Below are 24,594 nucleotides of genomic sequence, written 5' to 3' on the forward strand. Positions count from 1 at the left end.
GTGACCTTTCACCCCCTCTTACGTACTTTGCACACCAGTTGCCTCTTTGCTACAGGAATCTCCCACAGTCGTGTCCCTCCTATGATCCTTTGAGACCCACTGAGTTTCATCACAATTTCCTGTGACAATGGCTTTGCAGCTATGTATTGAGCCTGAGTCTTCCTCATGGGTACACACTGAAGACAATGACAGAATTCATCATTAGTAGCCTCAGTAGTTCAAGGAGGCATAGTGCCCCGCAAGCCCTGCTTCCTCAGCTTTCTGACCATGATTGATTAATAGACCCATTGCAGGCAATCACGGAGGTCCTGTTTGCCATGGTGCTGCCATGCCCAGAAGACAGAATCTCCTAGTCCTTCCCCGTGTCTTCCAGGTCTTACATTCTTTCTAGCCCCTCCCACTATGATTTCCTGAGCCTTAGCATAGGCCACATAAATGTTCTGTTTAGAGCTGGGCATTCAACACTCACTGAGTCTCAGCACCTTGAGCAGCCACAAGACTTCAGTCACTGCATGACTGCATGACTGCGGAGAGAGGCTCCTCTGATTAATGCTGGGAGTAGCATTAGCTTGATGCCGTGCCAGTTTAGCTAAAGAACAGCAGCAAGCTTGCCTCTCAGACTGCTACAGCCATGGATTTTGACTGCGTTTAAAACTACCATTTTGCAATATTTTATAATTTACAAGAAAATTGAAAAGACAGTCCAAATTTGTCTGGCATGTCCTAATGTGAATCTATTAGGTCACCATCAAAATGGAAAAAAAATAGGCTGGACATAGTGGTGTGTGCTTGTTATCCTAGCACTTGGGAGGCTAATGCTGGAGCATTGAGCTACAAAATGAATTCAAGGCTTCCCTAGAAGTACAGGTTTGCACCACCACCACCTGTAGCATGGATAATGAAAACCCAGAGACAGATACTGGGGTTCAACCCCCAAACCAGAAAAGCAAAACAGCCAAGTCCCTAAAGAAGTCTTACCTCTACCAAGGCTGGGTGACTGCAGGCTAAGCAGACTAAGCAGCTCACGCCTCTCTCTCTTCCCATTTTATATTACCTCTAGTGCTGGGATTTAGGGCGTATGACTCCCTAGTACTGGGATTGAAGGTGTAGGCCACCATCACTTCAATTTATTTCTGCATTGATTTTGTGTAGCCCCGGGTGGCCTTGAACTTACAGAGATCCATCTGACTCTGTTTCCCAAATCCTGGGATTAAAGGTGTGTGTCACCATTGCCTGACCTCTAGTGACTTTAGCTTTGCCTCTGGTATTCGGGCAAGATTTATTTATCAGATTACAAAATATATACCACTACAATCACCCAACATAGAAATCTTTTATATAATTCTTATTAAGAAAAAAATAAGTACAAGCCTTAGTATGTAAGAAAACATGAAGGAAACTCCACAGAATTTTAAAATTTAGCCTGGGTGTCAGCCTTCCATCACAATAGAGTGTTAGAAGGTGGCTAATGACTCCAGCAGGGATCAGGAATTGAGCAACAGAAAGTCTCTGCCTGTGTTTAGTAAGGGATACACGTTTGTAGACGGCAATGAAGAAGGATGGATTTACAGCCCGTCTCTGTGAAACTTTACACCCACTAAGCTACAACCCGGGAGACCTGATTGGAAATCTCTTGCCCCCTATTATTCCCTTAAATCCTTCTGCTGGGTTTCCTCTGCCACTGAATTTGAGTGCTCACTTCCAGATGATGAGCGCCCCTAAGACGTTTTAAGTGCGCAGAGACTACACAGCTTTGAGACACTGTGTAGATTCAGTGCGTCAGTCCACTGGGAGGCTGCAAAGCTCATCATTTCAAGATCCACTCGCTAAGAAAGTTGGAGATTCGACTGACCATTTGAAAACACGCCTAGCATAATTCTTCCTTTGACATACTACTTTCCAGGTCATATTTTTTAGGTTTATTAAATGAGCAAAATAATATTTTCTTGGCACCGGCTTTAGAGAGTAAGCAGTCTGGAAAGTCTACAGCTCTAACCTGTGTTTGACTCACGTTTCATTCTGAATCTGGGGGTGGAATGTAGCATCTTGATTAAGTCTTTTAAGATCTGGGGGTTTGGGTTGTACTTACATTTGATGGTGATGATGATGATGATGATAATGATGATGATGATGATGATGATGATGATGATGATGATGATAATGATGATGATGATGATTCTGACTCAGTTGCTTTATGTTGCATCCAGAATCTCACTCCTCACCAAGTTTTTTCTTTGTTCTACAAGACATGTTCCTTGTAGAACACTTTGTTCTACAAGACAAGTTCCTTGCTATGAATTCCTGTTTCTGATAAGGCCTCAGAGGATTCCTGTTCATGTTTTATTTTCTTTCATGATCCCCTTTCTCTCATTTCTCCCTTTTCCCTACTAGTATTACTATTTCTGAGTGTTCTAAACGCTGATTTTTTTTAATGCAGTTGGCTTATGTTAGCCTCTCATATCTGAGATTGCACTTCTTTTATGGAAATGTTTCCATAAAACTTTCCCCTAATGGATTTAAACTTCACTCTTATTTACCAGAAATCATAAAAATTAAAAAGTGTTGCTTCTTATATAATAACCAATAATAGCTTAAAGGTACATCTTGACTTCTCCTTAGTTATCCCTGATTCAAAGTGCAAACATATTAATATCAGCTTGAGGACAATGCAGATTTGAAACATAAAAGAAAATTTATGTTTGGGTTTGTCGCTAGTAGACTAGGTTTGAGTTTCTGGGATTTTCATGTTGAAGCTAAGTGTCTCATGGGTGGTGTTTTGAGTGCTTGTCCCATTCCTGGGGCCTCTCATCTTGGCTATCCTGGCAGACAGACAGGCATTTGGCTGGATTTAGGCTGCCTCTGCTCTCCAACCTGTTGTTTGACACTTGGAGGGATCTAGTTCACATCCTCCTCGGCTTTAGGCGTGGAGGACCTGAGAGCCCTAAGAAGGTGGTAATCATTTATAAACCCGAGTTCACTTTTCACACATTGTTTTAGTTTGAAACATCTACTTAGACACTTCGCTTGATGTGCCATCTGGAATTTGGCATTCAGTGACTGTGAAAATTCTTGTTTGGGAAAATGTGAAGTTAGAGGCTAAAATTAAGTTTTACTAAAATACACATTTGTAGGCAGAGACTACTCATTTGTTTCCACGTTACCCAGACCTGAATAATCAAACAGAAACTATATTAATTACAACACTGTTTGGCCTATTAGCTCAGGCTTCTTATCAACTAACTCTTACATCTTTAATTATCCCATTTCTATTCATCTGTGTGTCACCACGAGACTGTGGCTTTCCAGTAAGGTTCCAGCATCTGTTTCCTTCAGCAGCCACATGGCAGCATCTCTCGAACTCCATTGTCTTTCTCCCTGCATTCAGTTTTGCTTTCCTGCCTAGCTCTATTCTGCCCTGCTATAGGCCAAAGCAGCTTCTTTATCAACCAATGGTAATAAAACATATTCACAGCCTACAGAGGGGAATCCCATATCACACCTTCTTTTTTTGCTTCTCTGAGACATCAAAAACTTATCATTTATCTTTTCTTAATAATTTAGTATGGGTAAAGGCTAGAAAAGGTATTAAATTTTTTCTCTTTTCAATTTTATTAAAATAATATGTATTTGAAAACGATATCCCCCAGCTCTTTTTTCTTTTGAAATGGAAATGAAGCAATAACCCTCCAAATAAACCTCCAAGGGTTGGTCTCACACTGTAAGAACTGTCCTTGTGTGCCATTAATGTAACTTTAGACTTCTTTTCCAGCTGCATGAATTACCTCAATGTCAAGAATGACTATACCTGCTCATCAGTGAGATCATATCTCACAGAAATGTCATCTTCAAATGTTATTAATGTCAATTCCTCTATGCCAAATAGGAAATCCTATCCTAGATGAAAGATAGTTGTTTATCAAAGGAGTAATGCTGGGTTATTAGCTGAAGGGGCCTCTTCAGAAAAGATGAGCTACAAATCCACGATGGTGACTTAGAGGGCACAGAAGAGAAAAGCCAACATCCACCTCAGTTTTGCATTGCTTCCTCCTAAGATACTCCAATGGTACAACAAAAAGGCAAAGATTACATATAAAACATACCGTCAGTCCAGATACAAAAGGCTACAGGAGGAATAGAAATAGATAGGACATAAAATTGAGTAATCATGACTTCTTTTATTTTTTTAGTTACAAGGAATTGCCGCTGAATCAAAGCTATGATTCATCCAGTCCAGCACTTTATTAAAGTGGTTGCTGGGACATGGGTGGGACCAGGGGACATCATGTCAACTGGAACAAACAAGGCACAGAAAGACAAGTACCACATTCCTCACTTCGTCGTGGGATTTAAACCTGATTGCACAGACATGGAGTGAAGAACAAAAGTCCTTCTTTTTAGGAAGAAGCTGGGAAGGGCAGAGGGGCTAGGGGATACTGAGAAGGTAGGTGATGGGTACCAAAGCACAGAGGAGTGAAGTTCTAGGCATATGAGTCTACAATAATTAATTACAATGTATGTGCTGTTAGTTAATAAAAATTCAATGCTTAATGTTATGCTTACTTTCATATAATAAAAACAAATAAAAAGGGTTTAAAGAGATGATCAGAGTTTAAGAACACTGGCTGCTTTTTCATGGAGCCTCGGTTTGATTTTCCAGCACCCACATGGTGGCTCACAATTATTTCTAACTTCATTTCAAGGGATCTAGCTCTTCCTCCTTGTGTCTATGGGTACCAAAGTCACATTCATGTTTACATCTAAACATGCAGACCAACCACCTATGCATATAAAATCAAAAAAACAAAAGTAAACTTAAAAAAGTCAAAAATGAATGAATGAAAGGAGAAAGGCAGAAGAGAAAACATCGTCTGCTTCACTTCCTTTTTTCAGATCCAGCTTTCAGATGCAACCAACAACATAATAAACGTTGTGCGTGTTCCCCACCCGAGCCCATGGAAGTCTACACACAAATCTCCCATTCCATTCATGGGCATCCAAATGTTCCATATAAGTTTAGAATAACAAAGAATTGTATCCACACGACCACGTGGTGGCTAATCTTGGTTGTCAATTTGACTGCATCTGAAATCAACTCAATCTGAAGTTGCTGGGCACTTCTATGAGGGCCTTTCTTCATCATATTATTGGCAGCGACGTAGACTCACCCTAGATATGGGTAGCAGCTTCTGGCGGCAGGCCATACTAACAAACAGGGAAGATGGAAACTCTTCCTTTTGTCTGCTTGCCTTTGTTCTTGCTAGCAAGTTCATCTGTCCTGTTGCTATGGCATTCCTTCGTTGATAGTAGAACCAGCTCTTTGGGCTTAAAGTAGATTGAAAACCAGCAGCTCTCCAGGCCTTGAGGAGACATTCAGCCTTGTTGACAAAGCAACTACCAAGTTCTTGGCTTCTGTGGAATGAGGCAGTCACTGTTGGGCTACCCAGACCATATCAAGGAAACCAGTCTGATCTAGCTCCTTATTCTATCAGCTCTGTTCCTTTAGAGAGCCTTGACCGCCACATAAGGCTATTATCACCTACAATGTTTGTAAGTGTTTAATATTTCAATTGTTATATCCTAATAAAATCTCCTTTTCTTTCCTTCCCTGTAAAAAATAATGACAAAGTATTTTATACTAATGATCTTCTTCCTCCTCCTCTTCTCTTCTTCCTTTTTCTCATCCTCTTCTTCTCTTTCTCCTCCCCTTTGAAGAAGCAGGAATTGAAAATCTTTTCTTACCATTGTCCTGAACGTTTTCTCTTGTCTCAGAGTCAGTATTCTGTTCATCATCCTCTCCTATGTTCCTGGAAAAATAGTGCTGTTTTCCCCTCAATTATCAGACAAGGGACATTTTTTGCCTCTACAAGGTCCCTACTTGTTTCGGCCTCATTTCCTGCTCTCTTTACCAGCAAGGTCATTGAATTACACTTTGATCAATACATTGTAATTAAGGATTAACAGAGGGAATTGGAGGTGTGGATGTTTAAAATTAATGTCTTTCATTATAATGAGTCAGAAAGTCAATAGCTTGAGAAATTATTCTTCTTGTAGGTATTCAGCACGATTATGCAGTCATCCTGCCCCCACTGTGTGTGGAGGGCTCTTCTGGACTCTGTGGGCAGCGATGATGGCAGTAATTCCTGTGGGAGCGTGCTGTGCAAAGCAGAGGCAGGATGAACAAAACTGCGAGGGAGCACCTGGAGGCGAAAAAGCCGGGGGACAAGCGAGCAGGCGATTGTCTTGATTAAATCAGAAACTCTCTATAGTCAGCAGGAGGGTTAGGAAGCACTCAAGGACTCTGGCTGTTGAGATGCTGCAAAGTTCCTAAGAAGCTGAAACTTTCCAGCACAGACAGAAAAACCAGCTAGAAATACCTGAGTGCTCTTCATAGTGTATGACAATTACTAGAAAAGTCTCTAATAAGTGTAATTTTTGATCAATGATCTCGATGGGAAATGGCGCATAGTAATGTGCAAACAATCAGCACACAGACTTAGTGAAGACGGGCACCTAATTATACCATCAAGCCTGACTTTTGTGAAAGGGACCTTGGGGTGGAGTCAGGACCTAAAGTGACAAAGGGGAAGGGACAGATACTCTTGATCTAATTTGGGAATGAAGTGTGAGGACACTGGAAATGGACTGGGAACAAAATGATCATGATGGTAGCATGAGGAATACTTTACTTCTGCCGAAAGTAATTTTAATAAAAATAATGAATGGCTTGAAAAACACGCTTGCTTATAGGATTTTTAAAAAGGACTTATTTTCATTTATTATTTGTGTGTGTGTGTGTGTGTGTGTGTGTTGGGGGGGGGGCTATCCATAGAGACTGGAAGAAGGCACTGAAGTCCCTAGAGTTAAAGTTGTAGGTCGTAGGGGAAAGGTACCAGCCAAGAAATCCACCCTGGCCCTGAAATTAGAGCCCTGACATCAGAAACATACCCTGGCTCCGAGACCTAAGCAAGTGAAAGAAATAATTTAGCCCTGAACCCAGAACCAAAGAAACATGCCCTGACTCTGAAAACAGTGCCAAAGAACACACTTTGTCCCTAGGGAAAAAAATACACCCTGGTCCCAAAACTAGAGCCCAAAAGCTTTAAAAGGATAGTGAGAGAGAAAAAAAAAATGGCTCTAAAATCAGGGCCATCTCTGTCCCTGACCTGCTAAACTAACCAATCCCTGAGCAGGGAAAACTAACCAATCCTTCTCCTCCCTGGGAAAACCCCGCCCCTATGAAGCCTTCTGGAAGCCCTATACCTGTTTAGTTTGCAGGTAGAGGAAGTCACTCTCCTGGATTCTTTTCTTCCATTAACTCTCTTGAATGACCTTCTTTTGCCAGAGCAGAGATGGAGCAGAGCAGATCTGAATTGTAACGTTTTTCGCTGAGGAAACCTTGCCTTAGCAGAACAGAGTTGCTACACTCTGGAGCACCAGAACCCAGCTCTAACAGCTCTGCTGGGGAAGCCCTCTCTGGCCGGTGCAGAATTGTTATATTGGGGAAACCTCGGGCCTTCAGAAGAGTAGCGATGCTCTTAAATGCTGATTCTTCTCTTCAGCTCCTAGAGGGTTAATTTTTGATTAAAATGGTCAATAAGAAGACTCTGTTAGTTATTAGTACATTTGGCTTTATGAACAATCAACCCTAAAGTCTAAACTCGTGCAGGCTTTACTATGCCTTCCCCTTTTTGAGAGAGAGAGAGGATCTCACTACATGTATGTAGCTCATGGTGTCCTACAAGTACTAATTCTTTTGCCTCAGTTTCCCTAGTGGTGGGATTACAAATGCACATTACCAAAACAGTCTTAATGGCCATTTTGGGATGTGTTGTGTGCTTTTGGGTTTTGCCATTGTACTCCATTTGGCCAGATCATTTGTACCCAGTTCTCCAAGTGCTGGGGGAATTTCTAAAATGTTTGGCCTCACAGCAATCTAATGGGCCAATTGCATTCCGTTGTCCTTCTCTGGAGACTGTCCAAGCAGATTGGTCTTGATCTTCTTCCTTCATTGATCCCGGTTGCAGTTCAGGGTTCCTAACACAGTGCCCCCAGTCATCTAGACTTTCTGTTGTCAATGTACATCTTCTGGCAGCAATGCGTGTTTCATCAAAAGAAAATCACCTCAAATCTAATTATATTTCTAGGCAGTTTTCAGAAATTGCAGAAGGCTAAGGGTCAGCTATCATACAGCACATGAATTCACCATTTTGACCTGCCATCTTCTTCTCCCTCTTCTGTGTTCGTCAGTGCCATCCGAAGCAGATATGCTGGAAGGGGGTCTTTGCTCCACACCTCCTGTAAGTGCAGCCAGACACCAAGCACTCTCTTCCTACCATGGAAAGATGTCATTCTTATGCTGTCTTACACATCTTGAGAAAGAATGTAATTAACATATACAAATTTGGAGCCATAAACATAAAGATACCACGAGTGACCACTTTCTGATTGACTTTAAAGCCCACACCAGAAGGTAGAACTCAGTCTTGATGCTGTTAACGGGGCCAAAACCGTGGGGCTGGGTAAGCCCTAAGCCCTGGGAGAGAACCTACTGCTGTTAGTTTGCTAAATGGACACAGTAATACACTGCTCCTTAAGTTTTCATCTTTAATCTCAAAGATTAGTACATTTCCCTCACCAGGGAAGCTTCTTTTCACAATAGAGTGATTAATACAGAGGTGCACAACTACTCAATCTACAGAAAATTAAGAAAATATAGAATGTTCAACTCTACATGGGATCCCTACATCACGGGATGGGTAGGAGGAAAGATCATAAGAGCCAACAGCAGTGGGCATCTGCAGCAAAACAGTGTACCAGACACGACAGTGAGTACCATGGCACACATGAACTAGCAACATGTATAATCACAGGCTCAAGACCTGTACAAATATCAAGTCAGCCTAAACCCCTGTCTGTGTGGAGGAGTGGTTCATGAAGTTCCACCACTAACTGAGGAGCTACTGACCGCCGATGGCTTCTGGGGGAAAGAAAGTCTTCCAGAATGCAGCCTTTGGGGGGCTTAGATACCCATGCACACCAAGTGCAATTCAGTGAATTTTAAGAAAGAGCAACATGAAGTTGGGAGAGAGATACTGTTGGGGTTAGAGGAGAAATTGGAGGAGAAAAATGGAGATGGCTTTGATCAAAATGTATTGCAGAATGTTTAGGTTTTCAAGACAATAAATGATCATGTGCTTGCTATGACTTAGATTAAAGTGCCAATTATGGTCTAATATATGTAATCTACAGCATCCCTAGTACTTCATGAAGCGGGTTACATGTGTGAACTTGACCATGAGTTGTCCAAGAATTTGGTAAACGTTTCTGGGTGAGTCTGTGAGTCTGTGAGTTTCATTTTGAATGGATTAGTCTTTAAAATGGCAAATTGAATAAAGCAGATTGCCTTACTGTTCCAGTCAGTTGAACGGGCATCACCTAAGCCACCAAGGGCCTGACTGAACAAAGAAACGGAGAAAGGGAGTTGGCTTTCTTCCTGACCTCGTGCGCTGGGTCTTTAGTGCTCTTCTAGTTCTCAGGCCTTTGGAGTCAGGCTGGAACTCTACCGCCAGCTGTCCTGAACTTCTAGCTCCACAATGCATGACTCAGTTATTCACGTTTATATCTTTGTGTGTGTGCGCGTGCGTTCTGGTTCTTTGGAGAACTTTAATATACTTGCTTGCTCACCATCACTTGATATTCTAAGACTTACTGAGTATTTTATCTGCTAGATATGAATTAATATCCCATTGTACTTTTAATTTGTACTTACTTGCTTCTGTGTTCATTTTTTTTTTGTGTGTGTGTGTTATCTGAGAAATGTCTCTTTAAAACCTCAGATTTCAAGATGGGCAGAGGTAGCCCATGCCTTTGAGTCTCAGGACAGCCATGGCTACACAGAGAAACCCTGTCTCAAAAAGCAAAACAAGTGAGCAAACATAGAGATCATAGATTTCTATTGGGACATTTACCTTTTTCTTGTTGATTCCACAGAAAGTTCTTGTTTTGGCTCCTAATTACAAGTGCCTTGTGATTATATATGATGAAACATCCTATTATTTATAATTAAAAAAATCTTTGTTTTGAATTTTGGGGGAGGTATTAGAAATTGAGCCCATGGCCTAAGGCATGGTAGGTAAGTATTCTGAACTACAACCCAAGCCCTACTTTTTATATTTATTTCAGTATCATAACAGTAATTCTAAATTAGTTAAACACTACTTTCTTTTATCTTTACCATTAAAAATATTCCCCAACTTCAAATCATAAAGATATTCTCAAGTCTTAAAGTTATGAAATTTCACTTTTTACATTTTAATTTTTAATATCCCTGGGATTGAATTTGGTGATATTATGGGGAAGTAACCTAAATTAAATTTTATTTTCTGTGGATCACCAAGCCCCAGCTTCATTTATTGAAAAAGCCATTGTTGTCATATATATTTTGCAATAATTTATATTTCAAGTATTTTGTAGTGATATAAGGGGAGTGAAACAATCGAGGAAAAGAACTGGAAAGAGGAACACCATCTGTTGCCTGCCTCTTATGTTTTATGGCTATTCTATAAAACATTTGCAATATCTACATATAGGTATAGTAATTTTGGAATGTTATTTTAACAAAGATATAGGATTTCATGGTTATTTAGCATAAATAATAGCTAACTCATTTTAGAAGAAACTAGTAAATAGCTAACATTAATTGGAAAGTACAAGAAATTGCTTCCTTAAGGCACTGTGTGTGTGCGTGTGTGTGTAGAATCATGTGAAATCGGACAGCAGTTTCGGTTAGTGAGAGAATTCCATGGAAGAGTACAAACTTCAGATTTTAGATGAGGTATTATATAGCAAACTTTTGATCTGTCTATTTTGAGAGCCCGTGAATAGTTGTGGACTGAGACACCCGAAACACTGGAGAAATATATTGGCGTGAGATGGATTTGTATGAGTCCTAGAAACTCTGGTAACAAATATTCCCTTTTTATCAACTCTGTTTTATGTAGGAGTTGGTCCTGGAGGCAGAGGGATGCAGGAAGGATTTAAGATCAACACACGAGTTATTACGGTTAGCCGTGCTAAACCTCCACGCATGTGAGGAGGAGACCAGGAAAGAACTGCTAATACTTTTACTTGATGAGGACGTCTTTTTAGTGTAGCGGAAGGGACAGTGAATTCACCTCCATCCTAGCTCAAAAAGTTGCGTGCAAAGGAGACCTGCCTAAAGGGAACAATGGATAAATCGGATTTTGGCTTTATTTTCTATCCCATCCCGTTGACTATTGTCATGGAGTTTGAGCATAGGAAACAGGCATAACCTCCCATGATTGTGCTAGCGATGCCCCAAGGCTGGAACCATAGGCATTAAAACCGCAGGCATACCATAAAAGAGACTTTCTGAAGTCTTCCTTCTACTGAAGGCTGCAGAACACCGTTCCCAGAGTTAAACTGTGCTTAGGTACAAGCGAGGTCATACTTGAGTTAGTGAACAGGTTAATGTTCATAATTTAAATGGTGATTAAGCTGGAGGTTAGACCCCATCAGGGAGGCTTAGGATTTTTAACAGGTCTCCAGCCTTAAGAGAATTTTCCTGTGGACACAGGCGTGGTCGTTGGGTGTCTAGGGAGAGAAGATAGTTCGGGGGATGATGACTGCCTACCGGCAACACGAGTCTCAGAGAACAGAATGAGGGAGCCAGAAAGAACGACAGATGTGATCACGGTGGAGCCAAGCCCCGGTAGGCAGTGGCAGGAGGAGTGGCGGCCCGGGGACCCCCGAGGGGGCGTGGCCATCCACTCCGTGGGCTTGCTCTGTCTAGAAAAGGAGCGCGGTCCTGCCAGTCTGTCTCTGGTGAGGAGCGCAGAGCAGAGGCGCCAGCTCAGCGCAGAGCTCCACTCCCAACCCCTGCGGGGTCTTGCAGAACCGTCTCCACCTTCCTCCAGTTTCCTGGAGTGGGACATCCTGAGCCTGCACTGACATCTCTGGTTCCCAGTCAGGAGCTTGCACGGACACGACCGGTCCCGCAGCCGGAGACACATTCGGGTACCATCGTGCTGGGACGCGCCACGGATATTCACGGAAGGTACTCGGTTCCCCGGTTCCTGGGAAGGGTTACTCTTCTACGTCCCATCCAGGCGGCCATAGGTGGAAAGGGCGTTGGTCGGGACACCAACCAATTGCGGGGGAGAGGGGAAAAATCTTGGAACTCACTCCTCACATCCATTTTAGGATTGTCACCCGCACTGTGAGCTCACTCTGCATGCAACCTGCACAATTACCGATAGTGTAAAACGACCGGAATATTGTTTAAATTTTTCTTTCTTAAAAAGAAAATAGTTTATTTTAATGAGGGGAGGAGAAAGGCAGCATGCAGAAAGGAGATGTCTTGGGTTATGGGCTCCAGGTTCTTCACCGCATCTGTCTGATATGACTGTTGAGGTGGCAGAGTGTGTAAGAGCATTTAGAGAACCCACAGTCTGGAAGAACTATTGGCAATCTATTGGCAAGTTAGTCCCCGATCTTACCCATGTGTTCTAGGTCGATTTGCTGAGGAACCAACTGACAGGGAAACTTTGCAGAGAAGCCAATAGAACAATGCAATATTTGCTGGGCAGTAATTGACCCTGTACCATCTCACACTAGCCTGTACCCACCTTATTTTCTGCTCATTTTATGGATATAGCTTCATCTCTAAACTAGTCCCAAACAACTTAAGAGAAGTCAGGATCCACAAGACAGGAGGGCTCAACAAATATTTTTCAGTGGAAAACAAAACAAACAGGAATATTTGAGATATCAAATGCCATTAGGTAAGTAGATTTCTAATAATTCAATTAAAACCCAACAAAACCTCTCATAACCACATACAGAATGAGTTACACTTTAGTCCTCCTGGACAGTGAGACAGGAGAGCACATCACTGAAGAGTGTACTAATCTCTACAGGGGGAGAGACATCACTGAAGAGTGTACTAATCTCTACAGGGGGAGAGACATCACTGAAGAGTGTACTAATCTCTACAGGGGGAGAGACATCACTGAAGAGTGTACTAATCTCTACAGTGGGAGAGACATCACTGAAGAGTGTACTAATCTCTACAGGGGGAGAGACATCACTGAAGAGTGTACTAATCTCTACAGGGGGAGAGACATCACTGAAGAGTGTACTAATCTCTACAGGGGGAGAGACATCACTGAAGAGTGTACTAATCTCTACAGGGGGAGAGACATCACTGAAGAGTGTACTAATCTCTACAGGGGGAGAGACATCACTGAAGAGTGTACTAATCTCTACAGGGGGCAAGAGGGAATGCAAGTTTTTAAGGTTTCGTGCAGCTGTGAGGGTCTGTGATGAAATACACATCACATCTGCACAAACATACACTAGATTTGAGGGAGTCTCAGACTTTTGGTTGTCAAGCCAGAATTCCAATATCCCTTCAAAGGAAGGTCTGAGAGTCATCAGCTCAGAGGAAAACCAACAAATACACATTCACTATAGCATTTTTCTTTTGTGTGTGTGTTTTTAAACTTCTCCTTTTCCTCTCTATAGGATGGGTTCTGCTGTAAGGAGATGGGTCTACCTTCCCCTGGGCTGCATCATGATGTTCAGTCTCACGAACGCCAACTTTGAGTTTCAAAAGGGAGTGCTTGCCAGCATTAGCGCGGGCATCACAGAAGATGTGGATCTTCAGTGCTGGAACACATGCTCTCTGACACTCATAGACCTCAAGGAACTCAAGATAGAGCACAATGTGGACGCCTTCTGGAATTTCATGTTGTTCTTGCAAAAATCTCAGCGGCCCGGGCATTACAGTATCTTCTTAAACATAGCTCAAGACTTCTGGGACATGTACATAGACTGTTTACTTTCAAGGTCTCACGGAATGGGCAGAAGACAGGTGGTATCTTCCAAGTATAATTTTCCACAGAAAATGAATAGAGGTGATTTGAAGGTATACCTGCGGAAATAGCGAAGTGGCATTATTAAAAATTTGATATTTAGTACTTCTGGTTATTTCAGATTTATCTAGCTAGCAAATTTGTCTTGTTTATTTTCTTATAATAATTATAAAAATAAAAGAATAAGAAAATTATAATTTTCTAATTAAAGTAAATAATGTTTACATTATTTAGAAATCATGAGAGTGATTGATTATAAATGATCTTGGAATATAAATATTGCTAGATCATTAAAATCATCTTATTGCTTCCCCATGAGTAGTTCATAAGAAAGTCATACAGCTCTGTATTCATATTGTAAGACTTAAATACCAGGCTTGTTGCAGCCTTTTGAACAAAACATTTTCAATTGGGTTGCATAGAAGAATGGAATCTTATATTAAGAAATATTAATTTTCCTTGATACTATAGAACTAGATTATAAAACATGTTTTACATTTAGGAAGGAAAACACAAAAAATACCTCAAGCAAGATGCCAACTGAGAGCAGAATCCTGTTAGTACTTGCCAAATCAAATCTCCTGTTGTAATTAAAATTCTGATTTTTAGTTTCTTAATCTGGTGATTTTCTTTCTCTAGCTATATAATTGCTTTATTAATAGTTATTGGATTATTTGCATATATTTAAGTAACGTCAATAATATGTTATTTAAAAAGCATTTTGTCAAGTTGCCTTTGTTTTGGAACTACTTCACATGAAAATATAATTTTTTAAAACTAATCAGTGGAGTGAAGTTGTAATTAATTTTATAAAGTGTCTGGTACCCTAATATTGACTTTAAAACTGTGCCCCAACTAATGCCAGTATCTAAAATTACATTTCAATACTAATTCATCTTATTTATTAAGACTAAAACCTTTACGGTACAGTTCTTTTTTTTAAGTGTATGGACATGTTTCCTGTGTGTGTGTGCACACGTGTGTGTGCACTGTGTGTGTGCAGTGCCTGCAGAGGCTAGAAGAGCACATTGGATCCCCTGGCATGGGGATTACAGACAGTTGGGACTTACTATGTGGATGCCAAGAATTGAACCCAAATCCTCTGGGAGAGCACTCAGTGCTCTCAACCTCTGAGACATCTCTCCAGCCCTGTGGTATAATTCATAACATCACAACATTCAAAAAGGAACAACAACTAGCCGGGCGGTGGTGGTGCACGCCTTTAATCCCAGCAGTAGGGAGCCAGAGGCAGGCAGATCTCTGGGAGTTCGAGGCCAGCCTGGTCTACAAGAGCTAGTTCCGGGATGGGCACCAAAGTTACAGAGAAACCCTGTCTCAAAAAATCAAAAAAAAAAAAAAAGGAACAACTAACAAAAATGAAGAAGCTACAGTTTAGCAAAGCACAGCATGATGGGCGTTTTGCCTAGGCATATGTCAGTCACTTTTCATACTCACAGTCATTTTTATATTATTTACAACTCACACCCATATCCATCAGCAGTATCAGCTTTAAAGGAATGTGCCAAACCCATGAATGGCACACAGTGGATGAGGAAATTGCCGTGGTGAGGAATGGTTTCAGAAAAGTACCAATGCTATAGTAATGGCTTGATCCTATGCTTCAAGTCAGTACTTCTATAGTAATGACTTCACCCTATGCTCCAAGTCAGTACTTCTATAGTAATGACTTCACCCTATGCTTCAAGTCAATACTTGTATAGTAATGACTTGATCCTATGCTTCTTCAAGTCAATACTTCTATAGTAATGACTTCATCCTATGCTCCAAGTCAATACTTCTATAGTAATGACTTCACCCTATGCTCCAAGTCAATACTTGTATAGTAATGACTTCACCCTATGCTTCAAGTCAGTACTTCTATAGTAATGACTTCACCCTATGCTCCAAGTCAATACTTCTATAGTAATGACTTCACCCTATGCTCCAAGTCAGTACTTCTATAGTTATGACTTCGCCCTATGCTCCAAGTCAGTATTTCTATAGTAATGACTTCACCCTATGATCCAAGTCAATACTTGTATAGTAATGACTTCACCCTGTGCTCCAAGTCAATACTTGTATAGTAATGACTTCACCCTATGCTCCAAGTCAATACTTGTATAGTAATGACTTCACCCTATGCTTCAAGTCAGTACTTCTATAGTAATGACTTCATCCTATGCTCCAAGTCAATACTTCTATAGTAATGACTTCCTCCTATGCTCCAAGTCAATACTTCTATAGTAATGACTTCATCCTAAGCTTCAAGTCAGTACTTCTATAGTAATGACTTCATCCTATGCTCCAAGTCAATACTTCTATAGTAATGACTTCACCCTATGCTCCAAGTCAGTACTTCTATAGTTATGACTTCGCCCTATGCTCCAAGTCAGTATTTCTATAGTAATGACTTCACCCTATGATCCAAGTCAATACTTGTATAGTAATGACTTCACCCTGTGCTCCAAGTGAATACTTGTATAGTAATGACTTCACCCTATGCTCCAAGTCAATACTTGTATAGTAATGACTTCATCCTATGCTTCAAGTCAGTACTTCTATAGTAATGGCTTGATCCTAAGCTTCAAGTCAGTACTTCTATAGTAATGACTTCATCCTATGCTCCAAGTCAATACTTCTATAGTAATGACTTCACCCTATGCTCCAAGTCAGTACTTCTATAGTTATGACTTCGCCCTATGCTCCAAGTCAGTATTTCTATAGTAATGACTTCACCCTATGATCCAAGTCAATACTTCTATAGTAATGACTTCACCCTATGCTCCAAGTGAATACTTGTATAGTAATGACTTCACCCTATGCTCCAAATCAATACTTGTATAGTAATGACTTCACCCTATGCTCCAAGTCAATACTTGTATAGTAATGACTTCACCCTATGCTCCAAGTCAGTACTTCTGTAGTAATGACTTCATTCTATGCTCCAAGTCAGTACTTCTCTAGTAATGACTTCATCCTATGCTCCAAGTCAATACTTTGGGGACTTGGAAGGTGGCTCCAGTTGGTAAAGTGTTTGTGGTGCAAACATAGGGCTAAGATTAGATACTCAGGCAGAGGAGCATGTGTTTGTAAGCCCAGCACTGGGAAAGAGGAGACAGGAAGATCCCTGGGCCTTCCTGGACAACCAGCCTAACAGAATGAGACTCAGTGAGAAGCCTGATCTCAGGAAATGAGAGAGTAGTAGAGGAAAATACCTAGTGCTACCCTCTGCCCACTCCCAGCACTGCCCACTCCACTCCTGCCCACTCTACCCCTGCCCACTCTACCCCTGCCCACTCCCATTGCTGCCCACCCCACCCCTGCCCACTCCACCCTCTGCCCACCCCACCCCTGCCCACTTCACCCTCTGCGCACTCCCACCACTGCCCACTCCACTCCTGCCCACTCTACCCCTGCCCACTCCCATTGCTGCCCACCCCACCCCTGCCCACTCCACCCTCTGCCCATCCCACCCCTGCCCACTCCACTCCTGCCCACTCTACCCCTGCCCACTCCCATTGCTGCCCACCCCTGCCCACTCCACCCCTGCCCACTCCCACCCCTGCCCACTCCCACCCCTGCCCACTCCCACCCCTGCCCACTCCCACCGCTGCCCACCTCACCCTTGCCCACTCCTAGCCTGTATCTTTGACAAAAAGGCCTATAAACTTGGTGAGGTTTCTAAGTTCCAAAATGAGAGGGACTCAAAGCAGTTTGAAGATTTTCATATTTACAAGAAGAACCAAAGCAGATGTTTAGGACATTTCCACACTTTTCCAGGACAAAGAACCAATAGAAATCTGCCCTATAGATTTCCTGATTGGCTATTGTGAAAACATTGTGAAAAACATTGTTTTCAAGTGTTTTGATGATTATGACACATTTTTTCCCTCTGTGCAAAATGATATAGGCATAATCAAACTAAATATAAGCAAAAATAATACTGGATAAAAATGTCTGATAGTTTGACGTGATTCAAGAATAAACCTTGAAATAAAAGGGGGTGTATTATCTGAGTTTGAACCAATCCCAAATTCTCATGAAGTACTACTAGGGCTTTAATAAGGGTTTATACACATACACAAATATAAGGAAAATACACGGACAGCAGGATAAGAACCTTCAGGGCTAAAGAAGGAACAGACCACCTGCAGTGGCACATGCCTTTAATCCCAGTATTTGTAGTTTGGTGGCAGAGGCAGGCAGACCTCTGTGAGGTGGAGGTCAGCCTGGTTTACAGAGCAAGGTCCAGGACAGCCAAAGCTACACAGAGAAATCTTGTCTTGAAATACAAAAAAGAAAAAAAAAAAAACAAACCTCTTAGCTTTTCAAATATGACTTGACAAGTAGCTTTAGTGAGGGTTCTGTTTCTGTGAAGAGACATTATGACTACGCCCATGGCACTCTTATCAAAGAAAACACTTAATTGGGGTTGACTTGCAGTTTCTGAGGTTTCGTACATTATCAACAAGGCGGGGAATATGACAGACTGCCGGCAGGTGTGGTGCTGGAGAGGGTCTGAGAGTTCTAAATCTGGACCTTCAGGCATCAGGAAGAGCGAGCTACTAGTTTGAGCTTCTGAAACCTCAGAGCCCATCCCCCAGTGACGTGTTGCCTCCAGCAAGGCCACACCTACTCCAAAAAGGTCACATCTAATAGTGCAACTCCCTAAGAGTCTATTAGGGCCATTTTCTTTCAAACTATCACACAGGTATTATTTCATGTAACCGAATATTGCATATACCAGTTGGGTGGGAAGCAGAATGAGACTGTAGATCAGCCTGCCTCTGCCTCCCAAATGCTGGTATTAAAGGCATGTGCCATCGCCGACTGGCAAAAGCAGTTCAGTGACATCAAAAAGCTGAAAGAATTCCAGAAATGGTGTTGAGCAGCAGGGGTATGGAGACATACTATTTCTCTTTCTTTCTCTGTGCAGAGTTATCTGATGAAGTCAGCTATTTTTTTATTTTTAAGGTCAGCAGTTTTGTCATTTTACTACTGCAGACTCAAAACCTGTTTCATGGATTTGGGTTTATGCACAGTTCATTTAATGTAATGCATAACTGGTGAATTTCCAGAGACCTTAAGGGTACAAACCAGCTAATTCTGATTCCAAAACACAAGTTTTATTTACTTGATTAGTGCACGTTTCAGTTGGAAAGCTTGGAATTTCGTCTTAGCTGACTCATGGAAGAAAATACTGTCCACCCCTGAGGCAGGGAAGCCTAGACAGCAAATCCATTAGGAATCCAGAGGAGCACGAAAGCAGAAATGTTTATGATGCTATCAGAGAGGTGGACTCACTGTACAGTGGCTGGAACTGTGCCAGACAAACGCGTTAGAGATCTGCCTACCGTCTGTAAGGTCTCTGCAGCAAGCACTACTACTGCTTCCCGTCAGCGAAATAAATTCCATGTCGTGCAAAGCTGCTAGAAAATAGTAGAAAATAGCCTGTCTTATTCTGTCATCTCCCTTCCTAATGAGGAGCAGAGCAGTGATCAGGCTAAGGCAATCTGGAGATAGGACTACGTACTGTGTGCAGAACTGGTGCTCAACTGAGTCACATCCATTTTTTCTGTAATTGTTTATGTTTATACCATGGTACTTGTGTCTTATAACTGGAGGAAAGCATTAACAATCTTGAAGTATTTATATTCTAGCTGCTTTAACATGCTGTCCTTGCTCAATGTCACATGCATAGTATCTTGTGGGCTGATTCTTCTTTTTGAGGACAGTGCCTTGTGCATTTGAAGACCTCAAGGGAAAGGCTGCAAGAGTCAAGGCCAACATCACTAACTCATTTCCTGAGGTGTTGATCATAATAATAAGCTATACATGACCTTGCCGTTGGGGAACTAAGAGTCTGCAGATGTTCACAGTCTACAGATGCTGAGAAGGTTCACTGCACTCAGCTCTGGACATGAGGACTGTGGTGTGTCAGAGAGAAAGGAGACACGATTTGGTGCTGCTTGTTTGAACATCTCCCGCCGTGTTCTGTTTCCTTACACACTGCTTGTCACTTCCACAGTAGGGAAATAGCACTAGAAATAGCTTCAAACCTTTATTTACTTAATTTTAAATTTTTATCTATTGTGTGTGTATGGGAGTTTTGACGGCATGTATGTCTATGTATGTGAGTGTCTGGTACCCGAGGGGAGCAGAAGAGGGATATAATCCTCTGGAACTGGAGTTATAGATGGTTGTGAACCACCATATGGGTACTGGGAATTGAACCTGGGTCCTCGGGAAAATTTATATATTAACAGTAAAGGCATATGTAGCTGTATTTTTATTTTTGTCATTTAGCTTGTGACTAACATTTGCATTTTATAATAGATACATTTATTTTCTATTTTCACCAACATAATTTTGTTGCTCCTGGTGTTCATGTATCTGTCTGATGACAGCACCTTGATTCCTGACTCCATCTAGGAATTTTAGATGATTTTGGACTGTTTATGGCTCCAAGAGCAAGGAGTACTCAGATCTGGCTAACTTCAAGGTGAAGAGCTCCAGAGTTGTCATTTGACCAATCAAGGATCCCAAGATGCGGAGAGCGCTGCACAAATTGTTGAGAAAATGCACCCACTCTTCTCCATCAGGAGAGTGTAAGGCGGACTGATGGAAGGAAGCCTGAGGCAGTGTCGGCCTTTGATCCAACAGGGCCCACAGTCTACGGAACTCAGGAAGGACTTAACTACAAAGTCCATAAAAATGTCCTTTATGGTAGACTATTTGAAGTAGTTGATATATAGCCAAAAGTCCTAACTGATAAACAAACTTTACAATTTCAGTTAAGGGACCAACAGTTTTTCCAAAGAGAGTGATGACCACTTTTCCGATAGATATGTTGATGTTTTTCATAAAAATAAACTGTATTATCCTGACTTTAATTTTATAATATTTTACTAAAATATTTATTCTACATTTTTGCCTTACAATTGTATACAAATATACATTTAGCAGAAAAATGGTAAGTAGAATTTATTTCAGAAAGGTTCTGAAGCACGTCACATAGGGGCATTCTTTTTTGGCTCACTCAGGGGCTTCGCTTTCACCCGCTGCAAAGCTCCTCCTCGAATAGGCAGCTTTTTCAGAGCAATGTCTGTGTCAGCCAGAGGTCCTCCCAGTAACCGGGCAGGAGTGCTTTCCACTGTCACCACCCGACCAGAAGGGACCTGGAACAGGAGAAGACAAATATCTAAAAGTCTACTGACAAACATTTTGTAAGAGAAAAATCCCACATAACCTGTGGTTTGCTTTGAGAAAGATTCCAGGTATAACAGAGACAGTGTGACAAAAGAGAAAGATAAGGACTTTGGGGACAAGAAAGCAGGCTTGAATTATTCTGTCACTCGTTATTTTTGTGGCCAGGGACAAACTAAAATCACTAAGAAAGCTGGAATGTGCACAGGTCTACTGCCAGGCAAAGGAGAACTGTGCTTGTCCTTTGAGCAAGATGTGACCAATGCACTGACCAGTGCTGGCAGCAACCTCTTAGGAAAACCTGGGGAGCTGTGTCTGCTCTAACCTCGCACTGCAGAGTAGGGGGAAAAAGGAGGGGAAAAGTATTTTGGAGCCTTAATGATAGAAAATTGGAGCAACAAAAAGCAAAATATATGAGGCAAAAGTTCCCATAGAAACAACATTGTGGCAGCCTAAACTTCACATCTATTAAGAAAGAGACGTGGGGAAAAATGACCTTACCGTTGTGTTAAGACCTTTAATAACTGTTTGGTGATATATTGCATTTTGTGGCCGTTCACTGTATTTGGAGGATTCTATAGCCTTTTCCTGGAGCCTTTTTGCTTTCTGAAGGTTTTTAAATTAGAAAGAAAACAGTATTAATTGCTAGTAAAACATGGTGGATGGTGCTTACAGAGAAGGAACATTTACTCTCCTCATGCTGCTGCTTACAGAAATGGGATCCTTCAATAAGAAGGTTCAGAACGGGGAGCAGGGCATTCTGTCCTGAAGACTGGCTAGTTGTTGTGTATACTGTAGTGCTTTAAAAATCCTGCCTTTGCCGGGCGGTGGTGGCGCGCACCTTTAATCCCAGCACTCGGGAGGCAGAGGCAGGTGGATCTCTGAGTTCGAAGCCAGCGTGATCTACAAGAGCTAGTTACAGGACAGGCATCAAAAACTACAGAGAAACTTTGTCTCGAAAAAACAAAACCAAAACAAAACCAAACAAAAATAGTAAAATAAAAATAAAATAAAAAATCCTACCTTTAATGTTTTAGCATTTGATGTTCTGGCCAGGAAGTTTTGCCATGATTTGTTAGCCAGTTCTCTCTGCTTATGTGTGGCCTGTATCTGGAACAGACGAGAAAACGAGGAAGTTCAGTTTCTATGAAACATACCAGAGGGCTTGGAAGTCCCAATTTTAAAGGAAGTGCCTCCATTTTGCTAAACTTAAAAATCTGAGGCTGACTAAAAAAGTAATTATAATATATTACTTAATTTTAAAAACAGAAGTGTTGGGAGATACAAGCCATTAATTTGAGCACTATAGCATCAGAGGCAGGCAGAAATCTTTCAGTTTTAGGCTAGCCTGCTCTACAAAGTGAGTTCCAGGATAACTAGGGCTACATAGAAACCTTGTCTCAAAAATAATAAATAAAAAAGTCTTAAAATAAAAAGAAGGTAACTCACTCTTCACGCAATGTAAAGCAGACTGCTGAGACACGTGAACACTAAGCGTTCCCAGCAAGACTGAATGCTTTACTCAGTTCCTGCTTATAAAGACATTACAGTCTAGAGAAACCTGAACACGGGATTTAAAGAGAAGGTCATAGGTGAAAATAGAGAGGTTCAGACAAAATTAAACTGTAAACTATTTTCATCGTGACTGTAACCATGTCGGCAGTTTTGTGAGACTGCTGGCTTGGCGTGATGCTGTGGTCCAGAGGGGAACTGCTAATCTAGATCTCTGTGTGTCTTAACAGGCTCACCATCAAATGCATGATCAGAGGAGACACGCCATAGGTGTGTGTGTGTATCATAGACACATGCATAATACCATTATAAATACGATATTCCTAGGGCTACTTAAGAACTGCTTAAAAAGTGGGGACAGAGGTATGACAATAAAAATCAGTCAAAGTGACAAAGGTTCTGTAATTCAAAAGAACTAGTGGTCAAGAGGCAGTTTTCTTCTCAGTTCTGAGCAGATCAACAAGCTTACAGTAATACTCATGTCATAAAAACTTTGAGCAAGCAAAGTTTGAAGCAATTAGCTGTGGAGTGGCATTGCCCAGTGAATGGACACAGGTCCGAAGCTGTAGACTCAAACATTCAATTGTCTAGGAATGACATTGTTTAGAAGCCGCTCCGATGGTCAAACAAACTACGCTGCAGTTTCTCACCTGTGCAAAGCTTTAGGGAAAGGCTGTTACTTTCCAGGTTCATTCTCTGTAGCTAAACCAGGCCAGTTTACATAGGCATGTACAGACGCAGTGCCCAGAAATGTTTTGGAATTGAGGGGAGGATGGATGGCTAAGTCTATAGATGGCAAAGCAGTAAAGGTCTGTGACAGAATGAGGTGTGAAAGACAGGTTTATCTTCCTATGAAGTTATGTGCTCCATTACAGATAAACTCCCAGAATATATTAAAAGTATATATTTAATTTTTTATTTTATGTGTATTAGTGTTTTGCCTGAATTCATAGCTATCTGAGGGTGCTGGGGCCCTTGGAACTGCAGTTACAGACTGTTGTGAATTGCCATGTGAGTACTGGGAGTTGAACCCAGGTCCTCTGGAAGAGCAGTCAATGCTCTTAATGACTGAGCTATCTCTCTGGCCACCCACCCCTCAAAGTATATATTTAAGAAGGTTATAACTTTTAGAACCATGTTGGGCATGGCTAAGAAAGTGTGTCAAGATCTCTTTCCTCTGTAAAATATATGACTATGGAAATCAAATTACAGGGCTGGGGAGATAACTCAGCCAGTAAATTGCTTGTGTGCAAGCATGCAGGCCTGAGCTCGCATCTCCAGAATCTATATAAAAAGCCTGGCATGGTGGCCTATGCCTGTAATTCTACTGATGGGGAGAAAGAGACAGAAGGATCTCTGGGGCTTTCTGGCTGTCAATCAGGCGGAATCGGTGTGCTCCAGGCTCAGAGAGAAACCCTGTGGAGAACCGTTAAGAAAGATACTGAATGTCGCCAGCCTCTGGCTTCCACATTTATGTGCACAGAAATGTGTAAATAAGCACACACCACAAATACACACAGAAAAAAAGAAAACAGGAAATTAAATTATAATGCAAAGCCAACACTGATAACAGTGATTAGATTTTAAACTCTTAACTCCATAGTTTCCTTTAAAATTGCACAAAGACATTGAAAATAACTATTAGAGAAAGTAAAACAATTCAATGCTCAAATATTAACATATAAGATAAATCCATTTTATGGATAACTTCATCTACCTCATGCACTGAAATTAACAACTTGGGCCTCAGAGCTTAATGGTAGCCTCATCTTACTTTTGCGTATACTCTCTGCTCGTTTTGCACATCTTGGCGTGCTTGGCTTTCAATCATCTCACTTTGCAGGGAAGCGACCATCTTTCCAATATTTTCTGTTGCTGCTGTAATCGACTCCAAAGAATATTTATCGAAAGTAACTAGTTTTAATTTTTCCAATTTTATTTCTTCACATACTTCATTCCATATTTCTCCAATCTGTCATGG

At 41.4% G+C, this 24,594-nt stretch overlaps 1 protein-coding gene across 4 annotated transcripts in view; it reads right to left on the bottom strand.

The window, feature by feature from the left end:
• Window positions 1-13,620: 13,620 nt before the first annotated feature.
• The window catches only part of LOC121459086 (cilia- and flagella-associated protein 69), an 87,441-nt gene continuing 76,467 nt past the window's right edge, over window positions 13,621-24,594 (bottom strand). For 3 of the 4 annotated variants that reach the window (XM_041668594.1, XM_041668596.1, XM_041668597.1), the window contains 5 exons: window positions 24,388-24,585; window positions 22,125-22,211; window positions 21,603-21,707; window positions 20,935-21,073; window positions 13,621-13,954 (listed from right to left, as the gene is read on the bottom strand). In XM_041668594.1, coding sequence (XP_041524528.1) covers window positions 13,767-13,954; window positions 20,935-21,073; window positions 21,603-21,707; window positions 22,125-22,211; window positions 24,388-24,585 — 717 coding nt within the window. In that variant the 3' untranslated portion in view covers window positions 13,621-13,766. The remainder of the gene's footprint in view (window positions 13,955-20,934; window positions 21,074-21,602; window positions 21,708-22,124; window positions 22,212-24,387; window positions 24,586-24,594) is intronic. The other variant, XM_041668595.1, reaches the window with a different exon arrangement.

This window comes from Microtus oregoni, unplaced genomic scaffold, assembly GCF_018167655.1.
Source record: "Microtus oregoni isolate MIOR12 unplaced genomic scaffold, Mior012 000018F_ref0000195, whole genome shotgun sequence".
In the NCBI taxonomy this organism is placed as follows: domain Eukaryota; kingdom Metazoa; phylum Chordata; class Mammalia; order Rodentia; family Cricetidae; genus Microtus; species Microtus oregoni.